General features: G+C 34.7%; 1 protein-coding gene across 1 annotated transcript in view; it reads left to right on the forward strand.

Annotated features, from left to right (window-relative positions):
- GALNT17 (polypeptide N-acetylgalactosaminyltransferase 17) overlaps positions 1–24,141 on the forward strand; it is a 168,971-nt gene that overhangs the window by 137,938 nt on the left and 6,892 nt on the right. The window contains exons 7-8 of the mRNA XM_072415930.1: positions 22,787–22,972; positions 23,058–23,195. Coding sequence (XP_072272031.1) covers positions 22,787–22,972; positions 23,058–23,195 — 324 coding nt within the window. The remainder of the gene's footprint in view (positions 1–22,786; positions 22,973–23,057; positions 23,196–24,141) is intronic.

The raw sequence follows: 24,141 nt of genomic DNA on the forward strand, positions 1-24,141 counted from the left end.
TGTCCAGCATTTTGCTTGTATACCCTGTTTGTATTTACTTATCAACCTGATTGCTATTAGAATTGTTCAATTTTAGGTCTAGATGGGCTTTAAAACGTGAAGTAAAACACCTGCATGTATTCTTTGTCTCTAGTATATTTCGCCCATTTATCCCTGAAAATAACTGTCATGCAACTGGCCCGTTTTAATTCTAAATGAAAGAGAGAGAAAGGCAAATGTCTATATGCAGTGAGAGATTCAGATAATTAAAATATACAGCGTGATTTTGTTGATGTATTTTTTCTATTATCTAATATAAAGCATATATCATATATTTGTATTATATAATTTGAAGTTCTTCTGATGAGTTTTGATCCAACATAAAACAAATGAATAATGTATTTTGATTTAAGGAAAATGTATAGTGAATTGGTACATATTTCCTTCCTTCCATCCAATATGCACAAAAACAAACATGTATATACTTGAATATAAACTGATGCAAATATAAACAAAGGTACCTGATTTTACCTGAAAAAACAGGGAACAGTTTGCAGTTACCTAGGGCACAAAATGCAGCCATAACTGCTACAATTAAAAACAGTAATAAATAGCAATGTAGATAAAACAAATGTGAAACAATACATTGATAGTGTATTTTTTTACTCATTTAAAAATGTTTTTCTTTTTACTTTTTCCAAAGGTTAAAGTATTGCACTTTTGAGTTAGTAAAAATGTTGCTCCTAAATGATCTTTTGTGCATAGTTGTTGGTCACTAGTAGAAAGCACTGTTCCATCAAACTACAGAGAAAGCAGTTTAAGGATATGCCACTACCACCGGAGTATACATCAAGATTCTTTTATTAATGCCATTTTCATGGGAAAAAAAATCTTTGTTTAAAACTGATTCCTGAATTAGCAAAAATCCACAGTTCTCACAGACATACTTGCAAACCATTTGGAAATTGAAAAAGAGATCACCGTTATATTTAATTTATTCAAGCCAATACTTTTGCCCTTAAAAATATGGGTAAATGTGCAAGGTCTTTATTCAAACAGTTTTTTTATTACATAATGAGTTTAGGTTTGAAGAGTTTCTTTCTGCTTTATTTTTTAGCAAACGTAGAAGAAATAAATGTCATGACCATATATTACTGTATAAATGCAGTGCAGTAAAATGAATAGTGAGTTGGTTATAAAACACTGCAGTAGTAAAAGAAGTTAAAGAGCACCTGAAAATGTCAGGTTATTTATATTACTATCTGTACAGTATGTATATTACTGAAAATTACCCCTAGTCTTGCATTTCACACCTATGTATTGTTCTGAAAATATATCATTTATTTTCTAAATATACTGTATACCATAAAAGCATAATTTTATGGTAAAAAATAAAATTACATTACCCCTATTTTAAAAATATCATTGTTAAATATTGTTGCATCTTTATATAAACTAAAGGCTCTCTAAATTGTTTTTCATTCATTTCTGTTTTATAAATACCCCAATATGGTTTTACAGACAAATACTAAAGTTGCCTGTATTAGAACACATGTCTATCATTAACCCGCAATCCAATATCCAGCAGCACAACCCACTCCTGCTTTCAAATTGATGGTGGACATAAAGGCCAAACCTTGATGTAAAAGTGCTTTTAGTCATTGTACAAATGCTTATATTGACTGATCCATATTGATATATATATATATTATCCCTCTCCTCAAATCTATTTCTGCTTAGTTACTATGGGAACAGATAATTTACTTCTTCATAGAGAACAAAGGTTCATATCCTTCTATTTTCTACCATTAACCTCCATTAAAAAGGCAAGAGATGTACATAAAAATAAAATGTGCACAAAACTTGTAGACTTTGTGTGGATTCATTATAATATTATATAAATATATATTATATAACATAATGTATTAAGTAAACATTTACCCTCTATATCTATAGGTTTATCACACCAATATTAATTACAGGAACAGAATCCTGTTTAAAAATAGTTACGTGATATGGTAAACTGGCTTAGTTTGACTTTCCTTTGGAGTCTACATTGAGTGAGTTTTTCTGTGAGGTACTGTGAGCAGGAGGTGAGCTTCTAATTGTAAAAAGTAGAAGAAAGCTAAAAGTACAAAGATTCTAACGTAGGCTACAGAATACTGTTCTCTTCTTAAAGCAGAGCTATCATCACATTTTAAAAGCATTTAAAGGGTGACTAACCCTTTCATATATTAAAAAAATGTGTTTGTTTTCTTAAATACTTTTTTCACAAATTTTTTGGGGAGGACCCCACAGGCCTGGCGGTAAAGACCGAAGGGAAAACCAACTTCCTGGTATACATTGCATATCTTCAGGTTGCAGGCTGCTCCTTCTGCCCATGCCTGATCTCATGTGCAAAAAGATGACCACAGTTTTTTTTAGGAAGAAATGTCACCTGATCTCATGTCTCAGTGCGAGATCTGATGACATGAAGAAGAACCCGAGGAAGACAAAAGAATAAGGCGGCACCTGGTGTCCTGCCAGTGCCAGAAAGAAAAAAGAATCTGAAAGGACATGGGACCTACTGAAATCAGATGGCAGAGGCATCGAGGGCTCTCCGAAAGTAAAGGTAAGTGTTATTTTTCTTTTTGCGAAAGTTATATGAAGTTCTGCTTTAATTACAGCTAACTATATATAATGGTTGTTACCATCAGTACTTGTACTGTAAAATAGTGAGGGACTGTGTTTTTACACAGATGAGGGTACTTTGAGACGAAATAAGATTATCCCGTGTTATAAGTTATATCTTAAAATATATTGGCAATAACGAGTTGGGATCTCAACTTTTGTGTATGTTTTGCCAGGCTTTAAAAGTAAAATACATATTTTATGAAAATAAATATTTTACTAAATAAGTAAACTCAATTATATTTAACAAAACAGAAATATTCTTTGAAGTTGTTAGGATTTTGGTGCTTTCGTCATCTTTTCTATATAAAAATACTTTATTAAATAGCACATTTAACAACATTTGTATTAAACTTGAACATTAGTTTTATTCATTCAAATGCTCAAGTAAGTAATGTACTGTTTAAAAGAAATTGTCTTTTTTCTTTGATATTAAGCTTCAAGACTTTTTCTTTTTCTAAATCATGTTATTGTCAAAAGAAGGACAGCTTGTTGTATGGTTTTTAAGCCAATTCTCCCATCTGCCTTGATTAAAAGTGAATGGTTTACTTCTGATATCTCAGCAAAAGCTGGTAAAGGCTAGCTAGGGTAAATCCCAGAATAATACTTATATTTAATATTGCATCCCAAGGATGAGAGATTTATTCTTCTTGTTAATGTTTCTTTTTATAGGTTTTAAACATTTGGCATTAGCTTTAAGCATCTTTAGGAATAGTTATAAGCCTGCAGATGTGAAATTATCACATTTCATTGCATTTTATTGCATTTTATAATCTGACTTACACTATATACATATGAATTTACTACAGGAAATACATACTGCAAATCTTAAACCAAAACAGTTTACTTTTATAGATTGGTTTTAATACATAATTTCCCTTTTGTAGCACATAATATAGCTTTAGTAAAGGCAAGCTAAAATAGTTTAGCTAAAAGTGTTAGGAAACATATATCTTTCTTATTTTAAATGATTTTAAAGAACATTTATTTGAAGAAAATATAAGGTTGAAATGTTTTCTAAACACCCTTTAAGACTGATGTAAAACTGGTAAACTATGTATATATTTGAATTAACATTTTATGGGTACAGTATGACATTTCGAGTTTGCAAACCAGTTGTATTTCATGTTTTAAATGTGAATACCTGCTGAAATAAGGTGTTACATTTTGATATTTAACATTTTGACTTACCGGCAGAATCTCTCCTAGTTAGGTTAGTAATATATCTTTATGTAATCCTCAATAGAGGGAAGAACCCTTATAAACCCTAGACAATGTGATAGCACTGCCGAAGAGATAGTACTTGCACATCCCCTAGCATGTCTCATCTGCAATACAGAGCTGCCTGCTCACAATATTTTGATTTTAGACTTTCTGTTTAGGTCACAATGGTAATTGTTAGTAAACACTGTCTTCATTCTTTTAGAAACTAATATAATGTAGAATTTTCGGGCAGTAGTGGACTTCAGATGGCTAATGGTTAGTTAGATTCTAAACAAAAAGAACATTGGATTTATAACTTGTGGTATACAATAAATCCTACTTTATAGATTACCTAGTATTTAGTATAATCTTCAGTATAAAGGGAGTGGAGGAACCTAAACATGATACTTAAGGAATAATTTAAAAAATTTAAATAATAATTTAAATAATTTAAAAAAAGGAATCAAATTCATGGAGTTATTTATTTCTAACATGTGGTAAATGTTTCTCTAATAGTTTCCTGCAGTATCTAGGCATACAATGGGCAAAAAAAAAATTATTTCCTTTCAAAAAGGATGTGGCTATATCTTTAGGATGATGTGAGAAAATGGATTACTAGACACCTACACAAAAATAGCAGAATAATAATCAAGTTGTTGTGTAGAAAAAATATAGTACCGTTTATTGAAATACTGAATAATAAATAGTGAGATACAAATACCCTGTATGCTCACAGCTGTACATATAATTAAATGTATTGTTTTTACGACAGGTGTATGGCTGCATAATTGAATTCAGCAAAAAAAAATTATACTGTAAAATATTATAATTATGTGGGAAAATGACCTATTTAGAAATATTTTTTCATGTAACGCTAAAATTACTTTTCACATGTAAGTGTATTTCCTGTGACATAGCCAATATAACTTTTTGATTAAGATTTCTGGAAAATGTTTTTTTTTATTTATTTTCATAGTTTGGTGTTTTTCTGAGAATTAATGATTTACAAAGGCAGATGGTCACTGCAAGCTGTGATAATAAGAAATTGCTTTCCGGATCTCTTTGAGTCAACTTTACTATACTTGACAAAAACAATAATTGATTTTGTCTTTTGTCCTTCACTAAAACAGTTTTTGAGTTTTTTGTCTATGAAACATACTATGTATCTTTCTATGCCCATCTAAAGATATATTCATCTTTGAGAGAAAGAGTTTTTTTTCATTTACATTGGGCCTGATTAAATAAACCTGGAATGCATTTCTTCAAATGACTTGCTATTTGCTAGCAAATGTTTTTAATCCTGGACCAGATCCATTACAGGTTTGCCCAGCTTCATTGATGGAAGTTTATCCTCTCCAGTCTTGCGGAGCTTTAATAAATCAGGCCCATTGCTGGAGAAAAAAAATAAAATGCCTTTTTGAATTTAAATTAAAAATTGTGGGTTTTACCCAGCATAATCAAATATAGATAGACATTTATAGTTAGTGAATATCAAATGTTACAGATGTAGTTCCACTTCTTTTTGGGATTTAGACCCTATTGCAAATGGTTTGACCAAAAAGAAAACTCGTGGTGGACAAAATAAAGCAATCAGACCTTTCTAAGTTCATATTGCTTTTTAACATGATAAATAGTGTTGGAACCACATAGTAATATTTGTGCAGGCCTTCTGGAGACACTTTACCTAGTAAATTAGAGAATCAGAATTCTCAAATATGAATAAACATATAGAATGTAAGAGAGGCCTGTAGCCGTTAGAATTTCGGCATAGGGCCTACATGACGGGGTGGGAGGCCTAGCCCAGAGGTGTTAAGGGTTAATAAAATGTAGTAAGGCTAGAGGGGGCTGTTCTAGTGTGGAGTGTGGGGTCAAAGGGGATTAGGAATGGGATGAGTTCAAAGGGGCTGGACGAAAGTGAGAGGCCCTCTTTTGGAAGAAAAAGTTTATCACCCACCCACCCCTTTTATAGTTATATTTATAATTTGAAAGTGTGGTTAATTTTAACAGTTGGGGTCTTGGAAGGCAAGCATCCAGTGCATTGGTAAAGTGGTGGAATTTGGCAGGGGGTGATCCTCTTTGGTTGGGTCTCCCCCTTTATGGTGAACGGATGATTATGGCTCCTGAGGCGGTGCTGGGCGGCTAGGGGCCAAGGTGGAGATGTTGGAAGAATTAAAGTCTTGCTGGGTCCGTATTCGCCTTCTTAAATAAATTTGTCATTTATTTAATATTGGATATTTGTTAATTACTTGAATGCTTAATTTATTTAATGGTGTTTAAATAAACGGCTGCTTCCCAGCCAATTTAAATCCAAGATTGGTGTCTGAGTATTTAATGGTGGGGGAGTGGTTGGTAAGCAGGTGGGGGGTCCTGGGGTGGCGGAGGTTCTGATGGTGGTGGTGAAGGATGAGCTAGAAAGAGAGACAAAAAAAGGGGGAAGAATAGGAGGCAGTTTCAACCCATTCACCCATACCACCTCTGGATACACATATCTACATTGACTGCAGTTCAAACATCTGACCAGCATTTTGAAATATCTTCTATGTTCTTCTGGGATCAATTTTACTAAAAAGAGGGCATGAGGGGAATGGGAAGCAAAAAAGGGGAGGGAGACAGAATGGGAAGAGTAAGGAAATAGACTGTTAAGAACTACACAATCACTTGGATGAAATCAAGTTTATTTAAAGAATAGTGCAAACATGTACATGGGAAAAACACTGTGACAACCCAGAAAATACCAAACCCTGCAAAAACAACCAATTAACAAACCTATATGAAACAGAGGTACCAGCAAACGCAGGTCTGGATTGACAGGTTTTAGGACAGGAAACAGGATCAGGGAGCACAGCAATGAGCAGTCCAAATAACAGTAGGGATCCGACAAGGACTCAGGGCAGAACCTTAAATAGAGAGCTCCCAGATGTGTGCAAGAGTGATGTGGCTGTATTAATGTGTATCCTTTATATCTGGAAAATATATAATTAATGTTGTAACATACCTTTTCATACACTATATTTACAATGTCATAAATCCTGAAAGTTTAAATGTTATTGTAAAAAATGGTTACAAGTTTTGCTAAAAAGATGTAAAAGAGTGCCAATGTAATCTTCTGTTGCCCTATTGAAAAACATCTAATTTGTAGCTATAGACAAGACTGTTGCAGAATTAGTTTAATTAGAATTATGGTGCTTCTGTGCATGCATGGAAGTAGTAAAAAATATATAACCTTTCCTAATATAATGTGCAACTTATTTGATGTACAGATACATCTGATAATCAGACAGTGCATCCAATAAGGTATTTTCATCAATTTATTGTATTCATAAAGTGATCTTCTTTTTTTTACTTTTCTGTGTGTATAAATGCAGTCTAAGTTAAAAATGAATTCAGATAACTGAGTCTGAAAGTCAAAATACTCTTACTTTTATTTTCACGACTTCCTTCTGAATTGCAGAGCCCTTCTTTGCCAAGATTGTGAAACAAAGGCTTAGTATGGAGTATAAATCAGAAATATGTGTCTTATTACAGACATCTGGATAACACATAATCAAATGGAATTTCTAATGCTTGGAATCAGTCTGTCCTATAGTTCAACCTTCTAAGATTCTTTCCAAGTGCTTAATGCAAAGCAATAAATGCTGCATCCTGCTCTGAAAATATGTTTTTTTTTTCATCTATAAAAAGAAAATTTTTTATTGTTACCAGACTATTGATGAAGCTATTATTTCATTGTGTTTTTTAGTATTTAGCTTTTGATTTTCACACAAATGATCATTTATTTTTAATTTATGATGCAATATAACATATTAACCTTTTTTTAAGTCTTATAACTTTATAAGTGAATGCTCTATTTACATATATATTGAAGTAATGTTTAGGTTTACAATAGGTTTTTGTTCTCTACCTTTAGAAACCTGGTGGTACCTTTATTGCGATTAAATAAAAGTGGGAACAAATTTTGTTCCCTGGCAAACAGGCTTCTAAAAGTGAAAAAGAGAATAATGTAATACCTCTAAAAACACGATCAAAAGCTTAGATTAGGTAATTTATCACAACTTTTAAATATTGTCACAATAATGCCATTCTAGCCTTGGAGAGCTTTGCAAGGCTGTAAAGGATACACTTTCATCAGTGAAGCTGGGTGATCTAGCAAACCTGCAATGGATCTGGTCCAAGATTGAAAACATTTGCTTTTAAATAGCAAATTACTTTTAGGAAAGCCATTGAATGTTTGCTGGCTCACACAGGTTCACTTACTAAAGTGTATCCTCTCCAGCTATGGAGAGCATTAAAAAAAATCAGGCCTAATGAGATAAAAATATTAAAATCGCACATATTTATCAAAAAATGTTTGTTTCTGTCCCTAGAAAAAAATCACTGTCAATTAGGCTGTCTATTGTTACAAGTCTTGTTAATTTCAAGTTGAAAGCTAAAGTTATCCTACCAACTCCTGCCACGACAATACATATACAATAATATAAAAGTGACCAGTGCTGTATTTGTCAGCTGGGAAATCTGTCATTGTAGTGGTGGGAGTCAGCAAGGTAACTTGGTGTTCTACTCTTGATGTGATTGATGTGGATTTGCAGTTATTATGCTAAGTGAAAAGAGTCTATTTGCATCCTTTAGTAAATCATCCCCATTCTCTTGCCAGTTATCTGCCTAGAACTCTTTTGCTGTCACAAGAACTGTTATTCTATTTAGGATTTCAGAAAGATTTTTGCAAACTGTGGTTTTATATAACTCTGTAAACAAATATTTATATGTGTGATATGATTTATTTATAAGAGATGTAGACAATATTTCTTCTTTTATACATCTAGATGTTTTAAGAGGGACAGACTATCCATTTTTTCTCTTGCTATGGTGCTGAATTTACTACAGTAAACTGTTTCATTTGTAGGTCAAGATATAGTCACTTTTTGCACTTTTGTCTTCGCTTGCACAGAAGTTCTTTTCTTGAGAAGAACAGTAGTTATTAAATGAACTACCAAGGGAAAGCAACGTTAGCAAAAAGTGGTTTTAACACAAAAAATATACTAGTATCATCAGAACATTACAGTTACATAAGGTAGAATTTATTCTAGATGGATTCGGTGTTTTTTATGTTACCTAACAAAAGAAGTACTTATTAAACTTGAGAAAGTTTTTCTGCACAGACTTTTCCATTTTTTATTGGATAAAGTTGTACTACTAAACCAACCTGGGACTGCATGTTATGGCACCCAAGGCAATGATGTAAAGTATAGAAATCCAGAGCATCAAAGGAATCCCATGGCTCTCAAAAGAAAAGAAAAATCAACATGCATATTACTTTAGGAGTACAAATATTACAAGGGACCTTACATACACGTCCTCGAGATAAAACTTCATAGTGTTGGATAGAGTGGGTAGGATTTTGAACACCTTGCCAGGTTTTTTTTTGTGTATGTCATGACTGGGGAGGTTTTCCTACATTTTCTAACCAGATGAGCGCACAGTTTTGGCTAAAGAATAATGTCTTATGTTCTTACTATACAGTATGCATTGCAATAAAGCCAAACTATTTTGAAATGTGACCTACCACAATATTACATCTGACATGCCCTGTTTCATTGCAGTAAATATAGAGGAAACAGATAAAGCACAATAGATAAAACACTCCAGCCCCCAGTATTTAGAATAGTTTAGTAACCAGAGTATGTGCTCACCAAATGCACAGATTACTAGAAGAGGAGAGATAGTTGAAAAATACCAGGAAAACAGACTTGGCAAATAAATTGAATACTAGAAAAAAAAACTCGGTGTGAGAAATCCAGATTTATTGCATTTATAAAATAATAGAGGTGGCCAAAAATCACAGATCCAATCACTGATCCAAAAATCACATATCTATAAAGGGGAAAAACAGAAGATAAATGTCTAAACCATAAAAATGCTTCTTAAAATAATAATAATAAAGGTAGTTTCAACAGGATCTGGTAACAATGCATGTATAAAAATTACACACAGTCTCTCACTGATTTACTCTATTAAGTAAAAATTGTTATGAGTGTGATGTAAAACCAAAATCAAAAAGTATTAACCTTCATAAATTATTTGTACAATCTACAAACAGGTCTTCAACAAACAATCCTTACAGTAACAAGTAAACCTTTACTGCTGTGCTTAGAAATTAAAAAAAGTTAAAGAACAGATTGATTACTATATATGTGTTCATTAGTGGCTTACTAGGCTCTTAGTATTCAAATTCTGATTTTAACAAGGAAAACATGTAATGACTTCACTTGAAATACTTTGTGTTTTTGCTGTAGACTTTGGAGATGATTTTTTCCCCAGCTAAGGTTTGTTTTAATGCTCATTTGTTTGGGCCCTATTTATTAAAGCTCTCCAAGACTGGAGAGGATACACTTTCATCAGTGATGCTGAGTAATCCAGTAAACCTGGAATGGCTCTGGTCCAGGATTGAAGCCATTTGGTAACAAAAGCTAAATACTTAATAAATCCATTCCTGGTTTGCATGAAGCAATCTTGTTTCTTTTTCCTAATGCATGCTATGAATCTTCTAGAATTATGTCAGGTAAAGCAACAAAAAGAAAATTGTAATTCCCTTTTGATAGCAGTGGTTCATTTTGTTATGTTAATTTCTTGGAATTCACAACATTTTGAAGAATAGCTTTTTCAACTTGCTATGCTAGCAGATCTATTTCCCAAAGAGACTTAGATAGCGTTGTTACACACATAATCATAGATTCTAATAAAAAGGGTTAAGGAGAATGTGCTTCTGAAGTTAAAAGAGAAGTGAATTATCCTGCAGAATATTGTTTTTTAAATAAGTCCTATAACCATAATGATGATTGTTGCTAATAGAATTCGCCATGGCTACAAAAAGATTTATTAAACATTTCTCTATTTAACAAGAATATTCATAAGAAATGCCTTTTGCTGTATTGTAGATGTTGGACACAAGAGAGCTAACTTTCTACCAAAAATATTGATATGTCTGCCATGTATGAATAATATTGTTCCATACATGTTTAATTAATGTTTTGTTTAGTGTTCAGAGAACAATCTGTTTTATTTAAGAGTTGCTTTACCTAAAGGGTATATGACATGTGCAGTGCTCTTGGTGTAATTAAAATTTAAACATTTTTTTCTTTAGACCTCATTAAACCTCAAAATAATATATATATATATATATATATATATATATATATATATATATATCCTATATTGTATATGCAAGTTGGAAATAAAGAGTTTAAACTATCATAATGTTCATAAATATGTTTGTAGTGTTTAATATCCTTGTCCTCACATACATGCACTGTGCATTTAAATAATCTGAGCCTATGTTTTACCTTTTTATAATACCCTAGTGCCATGGTGACATCTATGATTAACATTTCTGTAAAGTAATTGGTATACTATCTATCATTTTACTCACACACAGTCAAATCAGTTTCTGTTAAATATTTCCAAATATTAAATGCTCTAAAGCAACTCAGTTTAACAATAAAAACCTAAATAGGTGTACGCTCCAAAAGTTGCATTCAGCTTATATTAATGTGCCCAAGCAGAAAATAACTTTTTTACAGGCAGCTACTTTACTTTTCTACTCACTAAGTAGGTCACATGCATATCTTTGGTAGAAGGGCAGGACCAGATCCTGAATAAATTCAGTTTTAGTTTTTGTTTTACTATATCTTTAGCACCTGCAGAATAGCCAAGATGTTTCTGGTGTCCTATTTTCCCATACAACCAAGTCAGCACCATTTTTTGCTAAGTCGGCAGATTTAGGTTTTAATTCTTGGCCTGCAACTTCTTGATATTAATATAGCTTAATTAGCTCCAGTTTCTTCAATCATTACGGTAGCTCTTCCAACTGGGGAAGCTCCCTGTAATACAACCGCTCTGTGTGGGATGCCATGCATGAAGAACAATCTAGTAAGGTTGTCTGAAATAATATTATATATTATTTCATAAACCTAAAAACTCATCTTTGCATGTGTTCCTTTTTTAGATTGAGAATAGGAAAACACATATTTTATTACATTTATAAATCTGTAGCCCCATAGGAAGGTTGGACATCAGTTTTCTTTTTGTATTTGTGGTAGGATTTTATTTCCTGTTTCTTGTAGAAGATGGTTGAATTTCATCATCTCTTGAAATGTAATGGAATGGAATGCTTATGTGATTTAGCAGCAAATATGGGCTAGAATAGCAGGGTCACTTAAAGTTTACCATCACCCTGAATGATTGAAATGATTATAGTAGGTCGGAAGGCATCAGCACAATGCAATCATTGAGCATCAAAACTCATTTGTCCACTTTAATCAAATTCTTAACTGATGCCTTCTGCAATATAACACCAAAAACCCACAAATGTTAAGTTTAATTAAAAAGAAATGGATGTTGACAACATTGCTTTTATGACTAAATTAACGGGTTTTTCCAAAGTTTTCTTCCATAAACTATTTAGTTGAACATTTACTAGCAATTTACACATTTTAGAATGTATGGAAGCATAAGTAACCAGCTTCATTACCTCTTAAAGGCGCAACAAATCACCTAGCATTTACATTTTCCATTCATTTCAGCTTTCCTACAGCAAACTTACTTAAAATCAGATCAATAATTCATTCCCACTTTTATTGATAAAAGTCTCCAAAAACACAGGAAAAATAGGCAAAATTTCAGGGTTCAGTGTTCAAAATTGCTCTCTGTCACTCGTTTCAGAGCTTCTGGTATACCAGACCTAAACTGTGGGAGGCTTTCCCAAGCTTACATGCTTCACCCTGCCCTTCTGCCTGAGCCACACCTGGCCTCAGGCTGCAAATCCCCCTGACTCAAAAGACAAATACCTTTTTATCAATGGCCAGGTGCTCCAGAGCCGGCCAGGTGCTCTGCACTGGAAAAAGAAGGAGTGCCTGGCCCACCCATTTCTTCCAGGACACTCGGGGCCTAGATCCCAAATAAATGGCTGCAATTCTTCGCAACACAATTACCAATAGTCTTATCAAAGCTCTTTAATCCCTTTTCTAGGGAAACCTAAGGTTCATGATGCCAAATACCCTCTGAATTTTTGGATCAGACCTTTCCCTCTTCTACTCCATGCTTATATGCCAAGTGAAGTTGAAAAAGTTGAAGATGGCCATCAAACTGCCAGCCAATTGCTTGGGTGTTTCATTATATTCTCACAATTAAGCAACACCTACAAGTACAGAAACATTAATATATTACATGTAATATATTATTTGTATTACTGAAACAGCATGTTTTAGAAAATTACTATTAACTGGTATGATTACACTGGGAACAATTTTGAACAAATTTTTTAATGACAATTTTTAAGCTTATTTACGCTAAAATAGGTATGCTGATTCTGAAATTGCAGTTAGTTGTCTTCTATCACGTCAGGTTTTTTCTCTACCGCTTTTATTATTGCCATTACCGTAGCGTGGATTTGTGTAGGCTATTCATTTACACGCAAGACAGTGTGGTCAGAGGTTGTGCGCTGCCCTATGTAATGAATAAGCAAAATTTATTTTTCTACTTACACACGTCGTTCCTTTCCTTCTTTCAGATTATGTCTGGCTCTGCTGTTTCTCGTCGTAAGTGCCTAAACAACCCTGATTGATTTTGTTATATCTGTGGCAGTTTCACCATTCCCAGTCAAAGGGCGAACATCAGCACATTTGTAGAGCAAGCCTATTTGGCATATTTCAAAGTTAAACTTGGTGATCAAGATATGTCTTGGCCCCCTCATAGGGTGTGCAAACAGTGTGTCAAGGGTTTACGAATGTGCATAAAGGGAACACATGATAAGATGCCATTTGGTATGCTAATGGTTTGGCGTAACATGGAGTATCCTAGTCTACCATCGGCTATATGCCCAGTGGCTCATTCAAATGAAATCCCAGTGCCAGTTTTCATTACACTACCCTCTCTCGAAGAACATGATTATGTGATTATGGTGATGAACCAGGTGACAACAATGATGAAGACTTTGAAATTGAAGAGGACTCTGTTCATAAGGGATTTGATCAGCATGAATTGAGTGATTTGGCACATGATTTTAGACTATGGAAGAAGGCTTCAGAACTCCTAGCATCACAGACTGGGTGAGAAAAACTTACTTGAAAAAGGAACTAAGGTATCGTACTTTAGACCCAGAGAAATTGCCATTCTGCTGTACTTTAGAACTGACAGTGGCTTTGTGTATTGCCATAAAATACCTGGTTTATTGGAGGAATTGGGAATTCCAATCTATAACTCAACTGAATGGCGACTATTCATTGATAGCTTAAAGCGGAGCTTAAAGTGTGTCCTCCCTAACAATGGCAATATATTTGGGTCAGTCCCAATTGGGCATTCAGTTTCTCTTTGTGAAGAATATGCAAACATAAAGAGAGTCATTGAGTTGTTGCAATATCACCAACACAATTGGGTCATCTGTGTTGACCTTAAAATGGTATGCTTCCTTCTTGGTCAGCAAAGCCGATACACCAAGTATCCCTTTTATCTGTGCATGTGGGACAGCAGAGCTCGTGGGAGGATTGGCATGAATTGGCCTCCAAGATCTGCCCTAAAACCAGGTGATCAAAATATTCTACATGAGCCACTTGTTGATTCAAAGAATATTATATTCCTGCCTCTGCACATGAAACTGGGTCTGATGTAGCAGTTTGTTAAAGCTTTGCCAACTGAAGGAAATGGTTTCAAGTACCTAATTTTGGCATTTCCTAGCCTGTCATTTGAAATAATAAATGCTGGTGTGTTTGATGGTCCACAAATTCAGCAGCTCATCAAAGATGAACATTTCATCAAGACAATGTCAGAATTGGAAAAGAATGCTTGGTTATCATTGAAAGCCATTGTCAAGGACTTTCTTGGAAACACACAAGCAAATAAGTACACAGAAATTTTCCAGAAACTCTTGGAAAGCTACAAAATGCTTGGTTGCAATATGAGCATCAAGGTGCATTTTCTGCATCACCATCTTTCTAACTTCCCGGAAAACCTTGGTGCAGTCAGTGATGAGCAAGGTGAACGATTCCACAAAGATTTTAAGTTCATGGAAGGACGGTATCAGATGGGATGTACATATGATGGCTGACTATTGTAGCATCTGGCGGGATTGTCCAAACACTGAATACTCCAGGAAAAGCTATAAGCGTACATTTTTACAATAACCGCTTACCCAATTAATTTTCAAATTATTTACTGTAACAAAAATGTCATAGAGTAACAATAAATCCTTTGTATGAACAAAAGAAATTTAAATAAACAGCACATTCAAGTTATTATTTCATTATTTTCTCATTGTATGTAAAATTTGTATGTTGTTTGACAAAAAATGGAGGGTACCGTGTATCACATCACATCGGCATATTCTATCCAACAAAGAATCAAATAACACATAATAAAAACAATTGCAATTAACTTTGATACTTAAAGCTAAAATATGGATTTTGTACAATGCATTGTAAATATGTATAATAATGATTATTTTCTTCACTCTGTCAAATAGAAGTCTTTATTGAATCTATACTGTCAGCCCTAGTGCTAAACTCCAGATCAAATTTTTTAACAAATTTATTGTTCATTTGGGAGGGCAGCTGAAAGTAAATTTTCTTGATATCCTGTGGGTCCTTTATAAGGAGTCATAATATGGAATTAATTTCTATATTTGGGATCATGCTGTTTTTAAGAGCCAGTAAAATGCACAAGAAATTGCTAGTAATCAGAAAGAAATAGAAATCCACACTGGATGTATTACCCAGCAGTTTATTTTTACAGCAGGACATAGGCCATAAATTCTAGTTGTGTCATGTTAAGTGATTAACACTGTGATAAGGAAACTGTCATACCATAGAAATACTGATATATGAAGACTCGTGTTGCTGATAATATTTATTGTATAATTAGGGTTTTCTATGGAATTTAGGTCAAGGGCTAGTTACCTAAAGGGTAACAAAATTTTGAGCATAGACAATATTTTCATGGTACTTGACTGCACCTTTAGTTTAAATCAGCTAAATGCATAATAGGTGTATCAACACAAGCATATCCTCTGCCAGCAGCTGCAGAGTGAAACCTTGGAGAGCCAATTGTCTTATTGCAGAGGTCTGACGTCTCTGCCTAGAGTCATATCTTTAGCTGTACAATCAGCAAAGCTCATACTTCCCCCTGATTGGACTGACTGACTAAGCAAGGGGCTTGTCAGACTTCCGTAGAGAGAACACTGGTTACCCACAGAAAAGTGTCCAAGTTTGCAATTTCTGGCATTTGGACAGGTTTTTTTTACTCAAGCTGTGTCTGATGTAAAGAAAATTTTTTAAAAAAGCTATGCACTTTGTTTTGATGCATTTATAGAAAATAGAAAATAGAACTTTAAAGTCTGGAACTAACTTAGTAGCTGAGCAGACATGACAGGCTAAGGCAAGCCATGTCTCTTAAGTGGTCTTTTTTTATGGAAAGCTTTGGAACTTTCAGACTACGGTGTTCTTCTTAGAATATGGAAGACTGTATAAGAGATGATGGTTGAATTCTTAGTTTTTTTATTTTATTTTATCAGGAACATGTCATCATGTTTATTGGTTCAGGTGCTACATTATATCTTGGCATGCCAATGTGACCTCCATTACAAGATATATATAAGGTATAGTGTTTTTCTTTCTTTGCAGAAGTAATTTTCACTTAGTTTTGTCAATAGGGTGAAGCTCTGTGAAACTTTGTAATAAACAGTAGGGAAAGCAAAAAAAGAAAAAGTTTTTATTGCACATGATTGGATGATTGCAATTACCTCTATTTATATGCACATAAAGTATAAAAAAGCAACCACTTACTTATATGATTGAATCAAAGGTCTGCTCTGTGCTGCTCTAACTAATAATGATCAGGTAACTTATTGAATAGAATTTTGAGATGACTGTTAAAGCTTTCAAACCCTCTAATCGTACCTGCTGGGGACTTCAATTGGGATTTGAATTTTTAGCACAATATTCAGTCAGTCGAAGTTCCTGGAGTTAAAAAAGATTTACACTGGATTCAGTTACTAAATGTCTGGGGAATACAAATTAAGCACAAAGGAGATAATACAGTTTTCTCTACATTTAGTATATAATAGAAATAGATGCCATAGTCCTCATCTGTGCAGTTATTTTAAAACATACAATTGTATACAACACTCATTGCAATGGTGATTACAAACTATAAGTTTAATGGAAGACTCAGCACTATTGATTCTATAAAACTCAGACATTCCCTTAAACATTCCCTCCTAGGAATTTTTGTAGGCTAATGAGTTTCAATGGCAGTAACAAATTATTCCCACCTATTTGAGGGAATGTCAGAGTCCCTGTTTTAAAAATAGAGCCCTATAAGATAACAATGATAGAAAAACTAGACATATTTTCATATTAACATTTGTAAGATATCAATTGTTATTTGTAAGTATACTGCATGTACCATTAATGGCCATGGGAAACCTAAAGCATCTCTCCCAAAGAAGTACCTAGCACTGTTATTTTCTACAGTGTCTTTGCTTTCAGAAAATTTATAATGTTTTGGGGGGGTTTAGGTAATCTTTTTTTGCAAATACTATTTGCATGGAGTGAAAAAACTCAAGTATATTTCTGTTTCTCCACCACTAGTTTTTTCAGCCATCAAATGTATCCCGGCTCACCTGAAATGCTGACTTCTAAAATATCAAACAATTTGGAAAAAGGATGTCCAGAGCACAGTGGCCTAAATATACCAAACACAGTGCAGTGTCCTAAGAGAACACAACAGGGAAAAAACTATTATTGGTACATTTTATTTCTTAATTCTACTAGTGTTTCTACTGACATAAAAGTCATACATGGAAAAGGAAGATACTCTTTATAGTACGTTGAAACCAGTGTTTCTGTATTCAGTGCTATTATGTGACAAATACTGCAAAGTTAAAAGATACAGACTGAATAAAGGCATTCAGCAACAAGAAGTATGAGAAGAAAAGGTCAGAGACTTTTATTCTGCCACTATGAATATCATCATAACTGCACTCATGTGATGGGATCTGCAGTTATTCAAAATGTCATTTGTGACTTACGCATTATGTTCTGATAATGAATGCACACACTATGGCAATGCATTTTAGACATAAACAAACACCTTTGCATCTGTATTTTCAATGCTTAGGTTATATATTGTGTTGGTGAAGACACACTAACTCAACTGTCTTTTTGCTATAAAATGAATTACTGTGTTCCTAATGTAGCAAGAACTGATGATTGATTCTTGGGATCACCACAGACCACATTTTTTATGTATCTGCTGAAAGCTAGACATCCCATTATCTGCATGTTCATATCTTGGCAGGGACCTTCTGGCAATGAATACTTCATAGTCTGATAAAATAAGCATTAAGTGACATGTCTATATATTACCTTTCATAATGGAAATCTAAAAACTTGCTGTTGTCAGTATTATTTATTTTGCATTCTAATTTGCTTTAATGGAAAAGTAACTACAGAGAGTCAATCGATTAAAATTCAATACATTATTTACCTTTAGGAGCCCAAGGTTAAATGCTTTTCATGGAAAATTCTCTAGAATGTTAATGTCGGAAAAGTTATGAAATGTATATTGCAAATGTATACATTGCATCTATCTTATGTTTTCCAGTTTAATTAGAACTTCGTGGCCAGCATACATTTCTCTAGGTCCACATACATGACATCTCTTTTGCCAACAAATGACTACTAGAACAGTTGTCTTTACTTCAACTCCTTGTCATATAGGGCTATCAAGTGGTAAATTTGCTTTCCTGTTCATCACTCATGATAGTGAGGGCATCAGCAAAGTTACCAGCAGTACTGGATCCACATTCATGCCATCTCGGTTAAAGTAGAAGTAGGTGTATATCAATACTCTTGTCTGGTTTCCTTATATAGGAATTGGTATTATGCTTACAGTTTTTTTTTTTAAATACAGCTGTTTGTAGTCACCAGGAGGGGTGCATGTAATAGGTTGATGATATAGAATCACATTTGTCACCCCATAATAGGCAGTGTCTGTACAATAAAATCCATAGCAGTATCACTAGGTGTTCTTTTAATGAAAAGGTATAAAATTACTTTTGAAATTAAATTAACAAGTTATTTAAATGATAAAACCTATTTGAGGAGCTGGGTTTACATCTGTACTGTATATAAGTGTTTCAACAAAGTTGCTTAAATGATCACCAGTGCAATGAAGGCTCCTCCTCAATTCTGGATTTTCTTCCTTGTTCCACCTTGCCATGAGATCAATGACAGAGAATGAGGGTTGGATGAGGGAAGACAATTTTCCTATGAGCTTAACAGAGAACCAAAAAAATAAATTATTCAGTTGTTGAAGAAACTTTGCAGCTGTTTGTAAAGGTAGAAACATCTGCTGTCCTTATCATTGTTGTATAACTACACACATGACAGTTTTGGGAGCTGGGAAAGTATTGGGAACCTTGCATAATGTCAGCTGGAAATGCTTCAAAAATCAATCTGCTAGCAATGTGGGATTAAGTATATAAATTAAAAAAGATATTCAGGATGAGAGCAGGACTGAGACTTTTATCAATAAAATGGAAAAAAAGTAGACTGCAAAAAGAAAAAGGTTTGAAGTGACTGGGATGATAAATGAAAATGGGAAGAAAAAGAATCAAGAAAGCTAGGGTTTCATTGTATGGTAATACCGATATATTGTGAATAAAACATCAATATTACAAAATGAAGTTACAGTTGATATTTAGGCCCTGATTTACTAAAGCTCTCCGGGGCTGGAGAGAATACACTTTCAGAAGTAAAGCTGGGTGATCCAGGAAACACGTAATGGATTTCTTAAAATCATTTGTTATTTGCTAGCAAATGTTTTGAATCCTGCACCAGATCCATTCCAGGTTTGCTGGATCACCCAGCTTCACTGATCAAAGTGTATTCTCTCCAGCATTGGAGAGCGCCAATAAATAAGGGGCTTAAGATGAACATACATAGCTTTGCTTGCTTTACCATACGGTCAATGTGAGAAAATGGTTGCTCAACTGGTACAAAGCCTAGCTCCTTTACCAGTCCTGGGGTGCACAATGCCTGTGCACTTGTCAAACCAAACCAGTAGCCAGTAACCTTAACCCTTTCCATGACTAAATGGTTGTTCTGACCTATCTGGACTCTTTTCTATCATTAGGACTAATCATCTCTGTCACGATAAAGACACTTTAACAGGAGGTGGACCCTCTGTGCTACCAGCACGTTTAGCCGAGGTGATATGGTGCAGAGGCGCAGAGTCTGAAGTACCACCCGGTGTTCACCAGAGCACCATGCAAGGGGTGTTGGGCTTTGCTGCGAAGGGCACCCAGGTTGCGGCCCTCAGACTAACCCGTGCAGGTAGCAGCTGACAGCTGGAAATAACCGATGGCAAAGTACCAAATCGACAGGCAGATTCAAAAACCGAAAACAGGACCGGGTCAGGACAGGCAGAGAACCGGCATGGTTATGACAAGCCAAGGTCAGGAACAGGAAACCAGGACTGGAAACTAAATGCTCACAGGAACCTCAGGTAGTAACACCTATTGCTGAGGCAATAGGTGTCTGACTGAGCCTAGCATATATATATATATATATATATATATATATATATATATATATATATATAGGGAGACTGACAGGCTAGCTGGGTGGGGACTAGGAGGACAGGTGAGAATCCATTAGCAGGAAGGGCTCGGCAACGCCCCTAAGACCAGAACCATCAGAGCAGCTAGACAACAAGTACCACTGCTGATCTGTGACAACCTCTTGTTTTAAAAATGTCTGCGCTAACTCAACGGTCCAGTAAAACATACTCTTTATATCCCTGAGGAAGCCGAATGGCGAAACACTTTGGGTATGAGATGTTAATACTTACCACTTCAATAGGAAAAACATTGCACTACTTGAGTAACCATTTTCTCACATTGACCGTATGGTAAAGCAAGCAAAGCTTTGTATGTTCATCTTAAATGTGAACTGTAATTTCATTTTGTATTATTGATGTTTTTTCACAATATATCGTATTGCTGCACAATGAAACCCTAGCTTTCTCGGTTCTTTTTCTATCCATTTTCAATGTACAATTTAGGGGAGCGGCTGTGTACAAATGATATGGGTGAATAACAATTATTAAAAACCCCTCTACAAGCTTTATATATTGGGAAGGTAATTGTCAGTAGCGTATGAAATGAGGGCTGAAATACAATGCCAAGAGTTGAAAATAGCTATGCATTTTGTTTATACTAATTTAAAGATGCAATCCAAGCACCAAAACAGCCATACTTAAACACCCAACACTTTTAAAATAAACAAAATTAATAATAAAACTCATAATTTTATGTAAAGAAAACAGTTTTTCCACAATAGATATCTTTAGATGATTTAATATGTCATCATGCACAGTAGGTTTAGATTACTGGAGCTTAGTTATATAGACATGTAGACTTAATCCAATTTTTTGGCAACAAGCAAAATTACAAATCAATTATCTTGTCACAACATTTATCGATATTGTAATCTGTGGTCTATTAATCCTTTTGTTATTACTTTATGTGGTTCATTAATCCATTTAATAAACCATCATTTGCTGAAATAGTTTCCTCACCTCAGTAATATTCACTCTTACCACTTGTGTTAGACTCTTACTAACTTGTGTTAGTCTCACATTGCTTCAGAAAATCTTTAGCACACAACCAAAGGAGTTCTTTTGATAATATTCTCGAAGGAAGATAATCAACTGCTTCTTTGGTTAATTAGACATCATTTTTTGGGATATTGGATATGAGAAGTCATCTAATACTCCTATTTGTGCAGATCAGAGTGGCAGGAAGTAACATGGTATTCTTGCACCTTTCTCATGTACTCAAAAATCATTATGTTTGGTTTTAATAAAATTATTGATTTTAAAAATAATGATTTAGTCCTTGAAAGTCTCACCTTGGAGTTGTTGTTCAAAAATTTATTTTTGCAAAAATCACTAGTTATCTACCAAAATGTACACTTTCAGGGTCTGATTTATTAAAGCTCTCCAAGACTGGAGAAGATCAATGAAGCTGGGTGATCCAGCAGACCTGGAATGGATTTCCTTAAATTAATTTGCTATTTGTTAGCAAATGTTTTATGTCCTGGACCATATCCATTCCAGATTTTTTGGATCAGCCAGCTTCACTGATGAAAGTGTAACCTCTCCAGTCTCAGAGAGCTTTAATAAATCAGGCCAATTGTGTCTTACATTATGTAGGTAGGGGCACATAGGATTGTTCTTCCTTCCCGTGTGTTTTAAGACTGAAGTCACAATAAAATAGATAGGCTGCAATCCAGAATTGGTACACTGCCTAATACAAAGTAAAATACCCTGCTTGAAATGCAAAAAATTATTTATTTTTTTACACCGAGACAGTTTTGAAAAGAAAATCTCTAAATAAATGTTCTGAAATGTTAGAAGTAAAAAGAATTCTTAGTTTTTCCCTTGCTTAAACTGTTCAATGCACCTGTTGTTTTTTTGTGCTTCACTTCTGGGGATATGCAGTACATTCTGTTTGATCAATATTGTTTAGTTATAGCTTTAAACCCTCTAATCTTTAACAACATCCTGTACTGGGTTAATGAGGTAAACTGCTTTGTATATTAGGTGAACATATGGGCAGCAATTTTCCAAACCACCCGTTTATGCCTAATCCTGGGTCATTCTACCAGGCAAAGCCCCAACAAGCTTGGCATCAAGGTGCACCAACAAGGATCTGGCAAGCCTTGGCACCAGGAATATGCTGCTATGGCAAGAGGATGGATCTGTATTTTGAATTTTTCAAAAATATTGGTTACAAAATATAATTTTTTTTTTATATATACATATATATCTATACATCTATAAAGATATTATAGTATGCTTTTTGCTTTGCGTGTGTTTACAGGTGTGGCTATGTGGAGGCAGCATGGAAGTTCTCCCTTGTTCAAGAGTGGCCCATATAGAGCGTAAGAGAAAGCCTTACAACAATAATATTGATTTCTACACAAAGAGAAATGCGTTACGGGTAGCTGAAGTCTGGATGGATGATTACAAATCTCACGTATATATTGCATGGAATTTACCTTTAGAGGTAAGTTTTAAAAATAAATAAAATATACTGTACATCATCACCATTTAAACAGACAATGCCATAACATTCTTCTCATGATCTGTAGAACCCAGGCATTGACATTGGGGATATATCAGAAAGAATTGCCTTAAGGAAAAGCTTGAAATGCAAGAACTTTCAGTGGTACTTGGATAATGTTTATCCAGAAATGAGAAGATACAACAACACTGTTGCTTATGGAGAGGTAATGTAAACTTTTACCAAAGACTATTTTATGCACGCACATCTTCCATAAATTAAAAAATAGTAATTACTTTATGCATATACCTATTTACATCTTTTACAGCTTTACTACTCACTCTTTTTTATAAGAGTTAACCTTGATTTGTTTGCCAGGACCCAATAGCTTGTACAACTGTTTTTGCCACTGGACTCCCACGAAGAAGAAGCGACAATCTAAAGCTCTCTTAGGAATAGAAATAAAACAAAGTTCATATACTCTAAAGCAGAGGTCGTCAAACTCCGGTCTGTAGGCCAGATACGACCTAGCCTGTAGTTTGTTCCTACCTAATGCCCCCTGGCCAATCCAGCCTAATTCCCACCGGCAACCCGCGGCGGAGCCGGAACAAACTACTGGAGCCACCGGAGCTCCGAAGCCGCATGCGGCTCTTGAGCCACCGTGTTGTGGCTCCCTTTCCTATTTACCGCAGCCAGCGTTAATACTTCCGCAGCCAGGGTATATAGGGAACATTCCCTCTCCTCCGTATGCATTGCGGAGGAGAGGGATTTCCCTTCAGGGAGAATTCCTGTTGGGGGGCAGAGACACTAGGGCAGGATTTGGGAGAGAGTGTGGCCTAGTGTGCTCCTGCCCACCCCAAAAATGACCTAGTGACCAAAAAAGTTTGCTGACCTCTGCTCTAAAGCTTTCCCAACACTTAACCCTTCACATGCTCAACATTAACTTAGTGATCTTCCAAAGCAACCAATTGCCTTTTTCACGAAACACTGTATTCCTGTTTTTTTTATCCTTTTGTGAATCCTGGAGCCTTTCTTGAAACACTTCCAGTCCACCAGAAGTCACTTTAGCATTGCTGCACACCATTAAACGATATTAGCTTCTGAATACTGATGAAAGTGAACCATACCTGCCTAATATGATTTGGCATGGTCAAATGTACTCTTAGGGGCTT

The sequence above is a fragment of the Pyxicephalus adspersus genome, chromosome 1 (assembly GCF_032062135.1).
Source record: "Pyxicephalus adspersus chromosome 1, UCB_Pads_2.0, whole genome shotgun sequence".
NCBI lineage: Eukaryota > Metazoa > Chordata > Amphibia > Anura > Pyxicephalidae > Pyxicephalus > Pyxicephalus adspersus.